At 41.1% G+C, this 12140-nt stretch overlaps 1 protein-coding gene across 1 annotated transcript in view; it reads right to left on the minus strand.

Annotated features, from left to right (window-relative positions):
* Positions 1 to 2640: 2640 nt before the first annotated feature.
* LACTB2 (lactamase beta 2) overlaps positions 2641 to 12140 on the minus strand; it is a 34390-nt gene continuing 24890 nt past the window's right edge. Inside the window, exons 5-7 of the mRNA XM_082858350.1 lie at positions 11825 to 11973; positions 8235 to 8316; positions 2641 to 7416 (exon numbers count right to left, since the gene is read on the minus strand). Coding sequence (XP_082714476.1) covers positions 7373 to 7416; positions 8235 to 8316; positions 11825 to 11973 — 275 coding nt within the window. The 3' untranslated portion in view covers positions 2641 to 7372. The remainder of the gene's footprint in view (positions 7417 to 8234; positions 8317 to 11824; positions 11974 to 12140) is intronic.

The raw sequence follows: 12140 nt of genomic DNA on the forward strand, positions 1-12140 counted from the left end.
CACTTTTTGAGTCCTTACCTGGACACATGACTGATAATTCGGTTGGTTGTAAACTTCTAGGACACAAATAATTTTTCCCTCAGATAGTTGAAGGCATTATGTCCTAAAACCCTTGTTACATTTAAAAAGCCAGTGCCATTTTCTTTCTTTCTTTCTTTTTTTTTTTTTTTTTTGCGGTACACGGGCCTCTCACTGCTGTGGCCTCTCCCATTGCGGAGCACAGGTTCCGGACGCGCAGGCTCAGCGGCCATGACTCACGGGTCAGTGCCATTTTGAGTCATGTTCCCTCCTAAGTGATTCTAACCACCAATCCTACCACCACACCCATAGCCTGAAAGCTTCTAAGGACTTCTCTTTATTTCTGATATTCTGAAATTTTGAAATGGTATGACTTGGTATGGATTGTTTTATCTTTTTTTACACTGTTGAGCACTAAGTAGACCCTTTCAGTGGAAAGACTCATGTCCTTCAGTTCTGGGAAATCTTCGTGTATTTCTTCTTTGATAATTTCTGCCTATTTTCGTTCTGGACCCCTATTTGATTTTGTACCTCCTGGTTTCCTTTTCAAGTCTTCTGTCTTTTTTCTTCTCTTTTCCATCTTTGTTGTTGTTTTCTTCTCAACTTTGTTTTCCAACCGTTCTATTTATTTTGGTTATATATTTTTATTTTCCAAGACTTTTTCACAGTTACTTTTCATAGTAATCTTTCTTATTTTATAAATTATAATACTTTCCCTAATCTCTCTAAAGATACTAATAATTAAAAAATTTTCTCTACGTTGACTTTTTTCTTTAGCTTGTTTTGTGCCATCATTTCTGATGTTTGATTTCTGTTTATACTAAGAGATACTGATTGGAAACTGTATATGTGGGTGAGTGTATGAGAGGATTTGTCAGATTGTAGGGAGACATGGCCATCGTGTTGGAGAACACACATATAACTGTATGTGCAGGTTTTTTCTTTTTTTTTTCCCCCCAACCTGGGAGGATTTGATGAGGAGTTTCATAACAATGGTTCAAAGTGAGGTCTCTGACGAGATTAGGGTCTTGTGAGCAGGGCTTGTGCAGGTTTTTTCTCTAGATCATTCTCTCTCTTGAGATGAAATTTCCAATCTTCTACCTGGCATTCATCTATTTGGAAGCTGCTGTTCTGGGGACAGGTGAGGAAAGGGGAATGGAGGTCTACTGTTCTGACTGTTGCTTAACTTTTTTCTACCTTTCACCTCCAAGAATAAACTTCAGTCTCTTTTTTTGAGGTGGTGGTTGGCTGGCTGTGTAGCACTGGGGTCTGTTGCACATAATAAGCTTTCACTATGGGGACTTACCTGGTGGTCCAGTGGTTAAGACACTGCGCTTCCAATGCAGGCGGCGTGAGTTCAATCCCTGGTCAGGGAACTAAGATCCCACATGCTACATGTGAAGCCAAAAAAAAAAAGCTTTCACCAATCCCAGTTTTTTTAAAAAAGGATTTATTTGTGTATTTGTTTATGGCTGTGTTGGGTCTTTGTTGCTGTGCGCGGGCTTTCTCTAGTTGCGGCGAGCGGGGGCTACTCTTCGTTGCGATGCTCACGCTTCTCATCGAAGTGGCTTCTCTTGTTGCGTAGCACAGGCTCTGGGCACGCGGGCTTCAGTAGTTGTGGTGCACGGGCTTAGTTGCCCCGCGGCAGGTGGGATCCTCCCGGACCAGGGCTCGAACCTGTGTCCCCTGCATTGGCAGGCGGATTTTTTTTAATTTATTTTTTTATACAGCAGGTTCTTTTTAGTCATCCATTTTGTACACATCAGTGTATACATGTCAATCCCAATCTCCCAATTCATCCCACCACCACCCCCAGCAGGCAGATTCTTAACCACTGTGCCACCAGGGAAGTCCTCAGTCCCAGTTTCAGAGCAGAGCAGTACCCACCTCTGCAGCATCTGGTGCCTCCAACTCCTCATCTTCTCAAGGGGTTGTTAGGGTGAACTGGCCCTCTTCCCTCCTGCAGCAATTTTTTTTTTTTTTTTTGCGGGCCTCTCACTGTTGTGGCCTCTCCCGTTGCGGAGCACAGGCTCCGGACGCGCAGGCTCAGCGGCCATGGCTCACGGGCGCAGCATATGGCTCCGCGGCATGTGGGATCTTCCCAGACTGGGGCACGAACCCGTGTCCCCTGCATCGGCAGGCGGACTCTCAGTCACTGCGCCACCAGGGAAGCCCTTGATCAAGCTTTCTTAATCGTCCTTGCCAATTCTCTTCCTTTGTACCGACCCCAAGGTTGTGTACATTTACCCATTGCTTTCATGGCAACCTCAGGGCCGTGACATCCTAATCTCTCTCTAACCCAGACCGCCTTCTTAAGCTTCTCTGTAGATTGGGGTGCAGGTCAACTTACCATTTTCCCAGTGGGCCTGTACCTCCCCTCTGTTCTGGGAGACTAGCCCAGTAGATTCTATGAGACAGACTCAGGCTTTTTCTTTTGATTAAGACGTTTTATTATTTATATTTTGAATAAGCAATACATTCAAATAATTAAAAAGTCCAAAGATATAAAAGGGTAGATTGTGATGTTTCCGGTCCTATCCCTGGTTCCTCAGCTACCCATAAGTTCTCCTCTTGGGAGGTAACCAATGTTACTGTTTTTTTTTAAATTTTGGGGGTGTTTTTCCAGAGATATTGCCTGCATACACAAGTAAATACGCTTATATAGGCCCCTCCTCCATTCTCCGCTTTAATTCCAAACGTTTCAAAAGGCCCAGCATCAGTGCGGCTGGAACTAAGACTTTCACAGTCAATATTTCAAACATGGAACTTTTTTCCCCAACAAAACCAAGTATCCTTTTAAGCCCCCCCGCCCCCCCGAATGGAAAAGGGGGAAAAGACTGATGAGTTTTCCTGCTCCAACAATGCCTGGAAATTGGTAGCAAGATTTAAGCTGGTGCACTGCACTGGTGAGCAAGGGAGACTGGCAAGGGAGAGGGCGCAAAGTTCAGCATTGGCAGAGTTAAGATACACCCGCACTTAAATCTTTTCTCATTTTCTCTAGGATTCCAGCCTCCCTGCTACTAGTCAACTTTACTTTTTCTTTTTTTAAAAAGTTTTTGATTTTATATTGGAGTATAGTTGATTTATAATGTGTTAGTTTCAGGTGTACAGCAAAGTGATTCAGTTATACATATACATGTCTATTCTTTTTCAGATTCTTTTCCCATATACGTTATTAATTTTACTTTTTCTTGAAGTGACAACCTGGACATATGAAAATACTCGCAAATAACTTAAAAATACTCAGAAAGTCTCCCAGAAACACACAGAGAAGATTCAGGTTTCACAGAGTTGGCCGGGGCATCCGGTGAGCTACCGCAGAGAGCTCTGATTTATTTATCATCTATTTCACACACACTGGAAAGAAGGGAAAGCTATTTATGAAGGAATCAGTACTGGTCCCAAACCCTTCTCTGAGCCTCTTCTCCATCTGAGAAGAGATCTCACCCACTGTGGCCACAGGGGCGGGCATGTGACCAAAGCTGGGCCAAATACAGAATCTCATGTTTCCCTGACCACAGACACTGGTCCAAGGTATGGGTAATGAGCCAGTACAAGTCATCGAGTCCTTCCCCTAGGATTTTCCAAACTGAAGCTGGAAGAACTAGCTTTCCCTGCTGGTTATGAGCCCACAGCTGCCCCTAACCTTCACCATGTGAAGGAGCCAGTCTGCTGTGGAGGCTCTGACCCGCCCCCCCCCAAAAAAAAAATGTTTGGAGTTGTACTGATGGGATCCAAATCTTCATTCTTATTCACAAACCTGGCTTCACCTTCAACCTTCTCAGGTTGGTTAGCTGTGCCAACCAACTTTCCTTTTTGCTTACACTAACCTGCAACAAAATATAGCCTACCTATTTAGCCCCAGCTCTGTATATCTAAGTGCTTACCAGGTATCTCTCTTTCGATGTTCCCTGGTACTTCAAACTCATATCTACAGTACAATGCATCATCCCTCCCGTACCCACTCTATGTACCCCATTTCCTGTATTCCCTCATCCTGGTTATCAATTCAGCAACTACCCAGCTGCCCAAGCCAGAAATCTATAGCTCTACTGGGCTTCTTCCTTTCCACCTGATCCCATCCCTCAAGACCTAATAGGTCCCTAAGTTCTATTCCTCTTCTTAAATATTTCTCATATCTGTTACTCTGTCTTCTACTACCTTTGAGACTCTTTTGGCTTCTTTGTTCCATCCCCTACCGTGCTGAAAAGGCCATCTCAGAATACTTACCCTGTGTACTGCCTCTGTCGAATGGGGTACCCTTCTGATAAAATTTCCTGGGACCCTTCTGGTCCCAGATGATTGGTCTAGAGCAGTTACCATAAGGGCTGGTCAGTAACATATAGGACAGGATGGCGGGAGAGCTCTCCAAAAGGGATATAGAAGATTAATTACACCAGTCAGGTCCTCTTGTATGAGGAGATCTGAACCTGAGACACCTAGAGAGCTACTCAGTGGTTGCAAAACAGAAGCTGAAGGATTACGGGGAGAGGGCAGAGGTGATGATAAGGAGAATGCAAAAACTTTTGAGTAAATAGAAGATGAGTAAGCGGAAGCTATGAGTAATCTACAACCTCTGGGTGTATTGAATGGGGGTAAAGTAATTGGCTGGAGTGATAGAAACAAAAAGGGGAGCAAAATTACCATCATGGTCGGGGACAAACTCGCTGTTGAGGAGACAACAGAATAATACTAGTCCTGTCCTGGACCACCACCTGCTTTCCAGTTGCTAAATCGTGTACATCCATCCTGTGTGGCTGGACGACAGCACACCGGTTCCTGTGAGTTTGTGTTCCCATGAGATGCTTCTTATCCTTATGACCTCAACCCACAAATACTACACGGTGTAGTTTAGTCACATAAATTAGTTCCCCAACCACGTGATGCTTTGCCACCTGTTTATGTGCATACACTATTTCTTCCAACTAGAACAATCTTCTCATCTCCCAAACAGATACCCCTAACTTCGTCACCTGGCTGCCACTGACTCATCTTTCACGACTGGGTGTAGGCTCCTCCTCTAAGCAGCTTTCTGTAACCCAACCAGGTTACACACTCTTCCTTTACTCCAAACAAACTTACTGCTACTGCATATCCTAATTGTGTGTCTCCACAACCAGATGAGCTTATTTTGAGAGCAGAGATGCTGCTTTGTTCCCCTCTGTATCCCCAGCGTCTGGCCCAGCACCCACACAAGGCAGATACTTAGTGGAAGCCATTGTTTTTGATAAAGCTCAGTTGCCTAGACTCATTCAAGAACCAAGTTTCATAACCTTCCCTCATCACCCCTCTTTCAACAGATCCACCTGCAGCTTAAAGTGTGCCACGGTACCTTAGAAAGACAGCGATCCCACAGCTTTGTGTATGCGATTCCCCCAGTTCAGAATGCCCTTCTCAACCCTGTGTCCTAATTCGTTGTGGTTTTAATTTGCATTTCCCTCATGATTAGAGATGGTGAACATCTTTTCATGTGCTTATTGGCCATTTGCATATCTTCTTGGGACAAATGTCTTATCAAGTCCTTTGCCCATTTTTGAACTGGGTTGTTTGTTTTTTGTTGTTGAGTTCACAGTCATTTTGTAATATGGAATGGTTTCAGGAACACAACAGGTCTCCAGAGTTTAGAATGGTATGAAAATCCTAGGGGCCTTTGGAAAAGGGGCAGGAAGAGGTAAGGATGTTAAAGTTTTTAAAGAATTTTTAAAAAGTCTTTAGAAAAGAGAAAAGAAAGTATACTTTCAGGATTCTGAGCTCATTTTTGTATTGTCATTTGGCAACCTTATGGGTTAAATAAGCATTGGTGGGCTACCTTAGAACCTAACTACTATTTTTTTTTTAAAGACATCTCATTATATATTTTTATTTTAAATTTATCTATTTTATTTATTTACTTTTGGCTGTGTTGGGTCTTCATTGCTGCATGCGGGCTTTCTCTAGTTGCAGCGAGCAGGGGCTACTCTTCGCTGCAGTGCGCGGGCTTCTCATTGCGGTGGCTTCTCTCGCTGTGGAGCGTGGGCTCTAGGTGTGCGGGCTTCAGTAGTTGCAGCACGCGGGCTCAGTAGTTGTGGTTCATGGGCTCTAGAGCACGGGCTCAGTAGTTGTGGCACATGGGCTTAGTTGCTCCGCGGCATGTGCGATCTTCCCGGACCAGGGATCGAACCTGTGTCCCCTGCATTGGCAGGCGGATTCTCAACCACTGTGCCACCAGGGAAGTCCCCCTAACTACTATTTACTTTAAATAGATATGCTTGTTGCTTATCTATTTTTTAAAAAATTATTTATTTTTGGCTGCACTGGGTGTTCGTTGCTGTGCGTGGGTTTTCTCTAGTTGTGGCGAGCGGGGACTGCTCTTCGTTGTGGTACGTGGTTTTCTCATCGTGGTGGCTTCTCTTGTTGCAGAGCACGGGCTCTAGGCACGTGGGCTTCAGTAGTTGTGGCACACGGGCTCAGCAGTTGTGGCTCATGGGCTCTAAGAGTGCAGCTCAGTAGTCATGGCGCACGGGCTTAGTTGCTCCGCGGCATGTAGGATCTTCCTGGACCAGAGCTTGAACTCATGTCCCCTGCACTGGCAGGTGGACTCAACCACTGCGCCACCAGGGAAGTCCCCTAACCACTATTTATAAACACTTCTTATAAAAAATTGTCTTATAATATTCTAATTTTAAAAACTTTGGTATATAATTCATATATATGTTGATGACTATATATGAAAACCTAAATTTGGAAAGTAAGTTGGTTGTACTAATGGATTACAGAAATAATTATTTATATACAATGACTTTAATTGGGAATTTAATATTTTTCTATTACCAGAAGTTGATTTACATGAATCATTTATAGGATGCCACTATGAGAAAGTATACGTGATACAGAGGTATAGAACTGATATATAAACATGATATAATTGATAGAAACATGAAAACAAGCCTGTAATCTACAGATATAGACAAAGGTTGCAGAAAAGGAAGGATTACACTGAAATCTGTGCTGTTAATTGAAGCAGCTAGAAAAAAACAGTATTACTGACCACTGGTAAAAGATAAATAACCTCTAAGAATAATATCCAGTTTAAATGACATAAATTATTTTAAAAGAAACTTATTTTATGTATTGAAAATGGATAAACTATTGGATTTTGAATTTTTGGTAAAATGTTATAAGACCTAGGTGAGACAAATAGCTAATATTATAGGTGTAAAATGTAATTTACACACTTTAGAATAAGTATGATGTTAAAGTATATTTAGGATTATTTTCAATGTTCCACATGCTATATTCTCTGTAAATAATTAATAGTTAACAAAACATACCATTCTCTAAAAACAAAACAACAAAATCTTTCTTTAAGCTGAAACTAAAGATGAGCTTTCCATTTCTCCTCGGGATCCATGCTGCTAACTGTGGAAGGAAAATTACAGAGTAAACATTTAACAAAAGATGAGCAAATCACTAGATTTTAAGTTAGCTTGTAACTAGAAAAACCATTAATTCCTAAAATAATTTTGTTGCTCAATATAAAGCTGGGGTTTTTCTTGGGGGGGGTACATATAAAGATGTTGCTGAAGCTTCTACACAAAGCCCAACTTTGCACCTCTTGCTTTTTTTTTTTTTTTTTTTTTTTGCGGTACACGGGCCTCTCACTGTTGTGGTCTCTCCCGTTGCGGAGCACAGACCGGGGCGCGAACCCGTGTCCCCTGCATCGGCAGGCGGACTCTCAACCACTGCGCCACCAGGGAAGCCCACCTCTTGCTTTTTAAGGATCAAACTTCTAAGATTATTAACTTGACAAATTAACTTAACACTAGGGAACAATTATAGAATTACTGCTTTAATATCTTTGAGTTTGCTACCTTTACTGCTGCTAGACCTTTGGATGTTCCCAAATCTTCTAATCGATACATGTAAAATCCTTCGTGGTCGTGTGGTCTGGGAGAGGAGAAGCTCTCTTCCTGCTACATGCCCGTGACTGTCGTTCTGGTGGGTGAGGACTGAAACCCCCATGCGAGATTCTCATTCCTGTGGAAGCTTTTGTTCTAACTTGTGATCCCCTGGCCTTTTGCTACTGACCCTTCCTAGTGACTGTCTCTCCAACTTACAGTGACATTCAAGGGAGAACTCTGGTGGGTGGTGTTTTTCCTCAAAGGAAACTAGTTCATTTGTTAACAAATATTTTAAGTGCTGGTAATAAAAGAACTAAAATTTGGAAGAATACTTACATATCTTTCCTTCCTTTTCTAATTTTTTCAAATGAAGTAAGAGGTTATGTTCGGCCATTTTATGTAAATGCTCAGGAGTATCCTAAAAGAAAAATGAGAGTGAAAGTAAAGCATTTCTTCTTTAAAAAAGAACAGAGTTAATCTTTTTGAAACTTTTAAAGAAAAAAGGCAAAATAATACAGTCTTAATTCAAATACAGTTTTATAGAGTAATAATCAACACTGTTTCATCTTATGTATGTCTTGCTTTGAGTCACTTTATTATTAGAAATATACTTATAGGCAAACAGACTGTAAGCGCCATAAAGACAGTACAGTAGCAGCATCTGTTCACTACTGAATACCCAGTGCTTAGCAAAATGGCACATAGTGGGAACTCAGTATTTTATAAATGAATGAATAAATAAACATAAAAATTATTCTAGGTAGTTTTGATGATTCTACAGACAGTTGGCCCTATGGTCTATTTATTAGGTTACATGATAATGTCTTTGCACATTTTTATTAAAAGTATGTATGTTTCCACCTTAAAACTTAGAATTTTTCCTTTATTTTTGCCAAGCTAGTAATGTAATACTGACAACTATTATCTGAATGGTAAACAAAATAAATATTCCTTTTATTCTTTTTTCTAAATATATATTTTTAATTTTATTGGGGTATACCTGATATACAATATTAATGTTAAGTACAATATGGTGCTTCACAATTCTTAAAGGTTATATTCCATTTAGTTATTATAAAATATTGGCTTTATTCCCTGTGCTGTACAATATATTTATCTTTGTAGCTTATTTTATACATAACAGTTTATACTCCCCTACCCTTTTATTGCCCCTCCCCCTTCCCTCTCCCCACCGGTAACCACTAATTTGTTCTCTATAGCTGTGAGTCTGTTTCTTTTTTTGTTATATTCACTAGTTTGTTGTATTTTTTAGGTTCCACATTACAAGTGGTAACATACAGTATCTGTGTCCTTATATTCTTTTTTTTTGCGATACGCGGGCCTCTCACTGTTGTGGCCTCTCCCATTGCGGAGCACAGGCTCCGGACGCGCAGGCTCAGCGGCCATGGCTCATGGGCCCAGCCGCTCCGCGGCATGTGGGATCTTCCCGGACCGGGGCACGAACCCGTGTCGCCTGCATCGGCAGGCGGACTCTCAACCACTGTGCCACCAGGGAAGCCCCCTTATATTCTTTAAGTAAGAATTTTCCTGAAGTCAAGCTTCTTGACTAAATTTACTATGTCCATTTCTCAGCTCCCTGAAAATGTTTTGCAAAAATCATTGAATTATATTTTAATCAAAATTCAAAGAATTCTTTTCAGTCCTCATTTTACCTGAAATCAACTGGCTAGTCTCTCCGTTTGGAAGAACTCCTCTCTTTTCCCTTGGTTATTCTACCTCTTATGGTTTCATCTTCATCCTGGATATTCTTCCCCGATTTCTCTTCAATACTGATGTTCATGATGAATTGTATCATTGACTCTCTTCTCTTTTTACTTGATCAACTTGTCACCGCAACATCATGTGTTAATGATTCCCAAGCAGAAACCTCCAACCCCAAACTCCCTGACGCTCCAGTACCATATATTATATCCACCAGTGTGATTTTCTAGGTCTAATTATGTGACTCCCTGCCTAAGATCCTTGGGTGGTCATTCCCAGCTTATTGGCTGAAGCCCAAATTTTTTTAGCATGGCAACCAAGGGCTTCCCCTGACCTGCCATGCCTGCCTTTCTTGCCTCATTTCCTGGGACCCCCTCCCTGCCCATCTACAATATACATTCTGGGCTCCAGTCAGATGCATTTTCTTTGTGGGTTTTCAAACGATGCTTTTCAAACGATGCTTTTGTGACTCCCAGTGTTTGAACACATCTTTCCTTCTGTCTAGAATGACTTCTCTTCTCCTGTACTCTGACCTCACTCCTTCTTCAAGATCCGATTCAATAATTAAGTTTCTGAAGCTTTTCTGGACAAGCCTCATCACCCTGCATCTTCACCAGGCAGAAATGACTCCCCTTTCCTTTATGCCCTGACGTACTGTGTATGGGCCTTGCAGGAAGCTTGGTGTGATAGAAAAACAAAAGATTTGAGTATCTGACTTCTGACATTTGAGTGTGTGACATCTGCTAGTTTTGTGCCCTTGGAAAACTTACTTAACTCACACTTTTTGAGTTTGTTTTTAATCTGTTAAGTTGGAATAACAGTATCTTTATGCAGTGAAAATTCAAGGTACTTGAAATTAAGTACTTCAAATTACAATTGTAAATGTGAAGCATTTAGTACAGTGTCTAACACATAGTAATGTGCTCAGAAATGGGAGCTATTATGATACAGCCAGAATTACAAGAATCTGTTTAACATGTCTGTCTTTGCTAAACCATGAGTCCTTTGAGGGCAGGGATCTGTAGTCATCTTTGTGCCTCTGCACCTAGTCCAGTGTGTGGCACATGAAGGCATTCAGTAAACATCTGTGGAACGAATAAATGTCTCTGCAATACCTAATGCTGTTCTATATGTGACAGGTGCTTCACACATGTGTGCAGTGAACACATCTCTGAATGCAGAACAAGCATTTCTGAGGCCTGCATAGTCACTGGATGACCCATCTGTGAGGGTTATCAGAGAGTTCTGCTGTCTGTACTTGGGTTAGAAAAAACTACCCATGTTTCAATGTATAGTCTAGAGTGGCTAAACTTTAGTATTATGAGGAGATGAACTCTTTTGCAGAATTTAAACATTTACATTGCCCTTTTGCTCCTGGCACTTATTATTGTCAGCCCTTTTAATCATTCATTCCTCCCTTTTAAAACAAAGCACACTGAGATACCTGGTTTTTGATAAATTAGGCCCATGGGACATTATGGTCCTTTACTAATTGAAACTGGCCCAGGTTCCTTTTCAAGCTCATCTTTAGTTATACTCTCAGGTATCTTATGGCCATACAGGTTATGGTAGTGGGAGTTTTAAAACCCAGATAATCTTATTCCATTCTTAACCCCGAAGCAGGTATCTAATAAACATTTGCTGAAAAACTGAATTATACTGATGGATTGCCACACAGAGCTGTCATGCAGTGATGTGCTCAGAGGCCACTGAGTGAGGGGCCCTTTCTCTCTACACTAAGTGACTCTACTCATGCTCTTCTTCATGGCCTTCCTCCTTTTAATCTATTGTTAGCATTGCTACTACTTCTCACTGCTATTATCCCAGTAGCTGTCTCTAGCACATCGCCCCTTACTTGCTGCCGGTCAGGACACCAGATCATCAAGATGGCTAGAATAATACACAAATCATAACAAAGATTAACCGCCAGGCTGTTGGCAATGGTCTCCCCTACAGAGTGGAGTATAAAAGGCTTAATAATGGCTCAGGATGGTTATTTTTGCTCTGCGGGCCAGTGTTTGTCTAACTTCTGTGTTCTAGAAAGTTGAGATTGATGGTCTCAAATCCATACGAGTGACATTACTTAAAAAATTAACAGACTCATTCTGCTCTGGGATGTGATGAATTTACCACATCTATAGTCTACTGAATAGATTATTCTATTAAAATTGTGGCTCTGAACAAATAAGATAAATGAAAATTACCTTGTAAATAACTTTTACAAGATCCATTGCTGTGAAGGACTTTTCAAAGTTCTCATGAAATAATGTAAGAATTTGCTGTTCTCGGATATTTCGGTGAGAAATGTATTGTAGAATTTTAGCTTCGGCATTATGGATTACTGGGCCATGTCCTGCATCAGAATAATTACAAAAATGATTTCAACCAGATAAAAAATTTTAAGTACAACTGAAGTTAATTTACTCTATTTAAAAATATTTCATATAGTATATTGAAAAGGCATACTAAATACACGACAAATAAGAATTATCTGGAAAACTACAGGTAATAAGAGATTTA

The sequence above is a fragment of the Leucopleurus acutus genome (assembly GCF_964270905.1).
Source record: "Leucopleurus acutus genome assembly, chromosome: 17".
In the NCBI taxonomy this organism is placed as follows: Eukaryota; Metazoa; Chordata; class Mammalia; order Artiodactyla; family Delphinidae; genus Leucopleurus; species Leucopleurus acutus.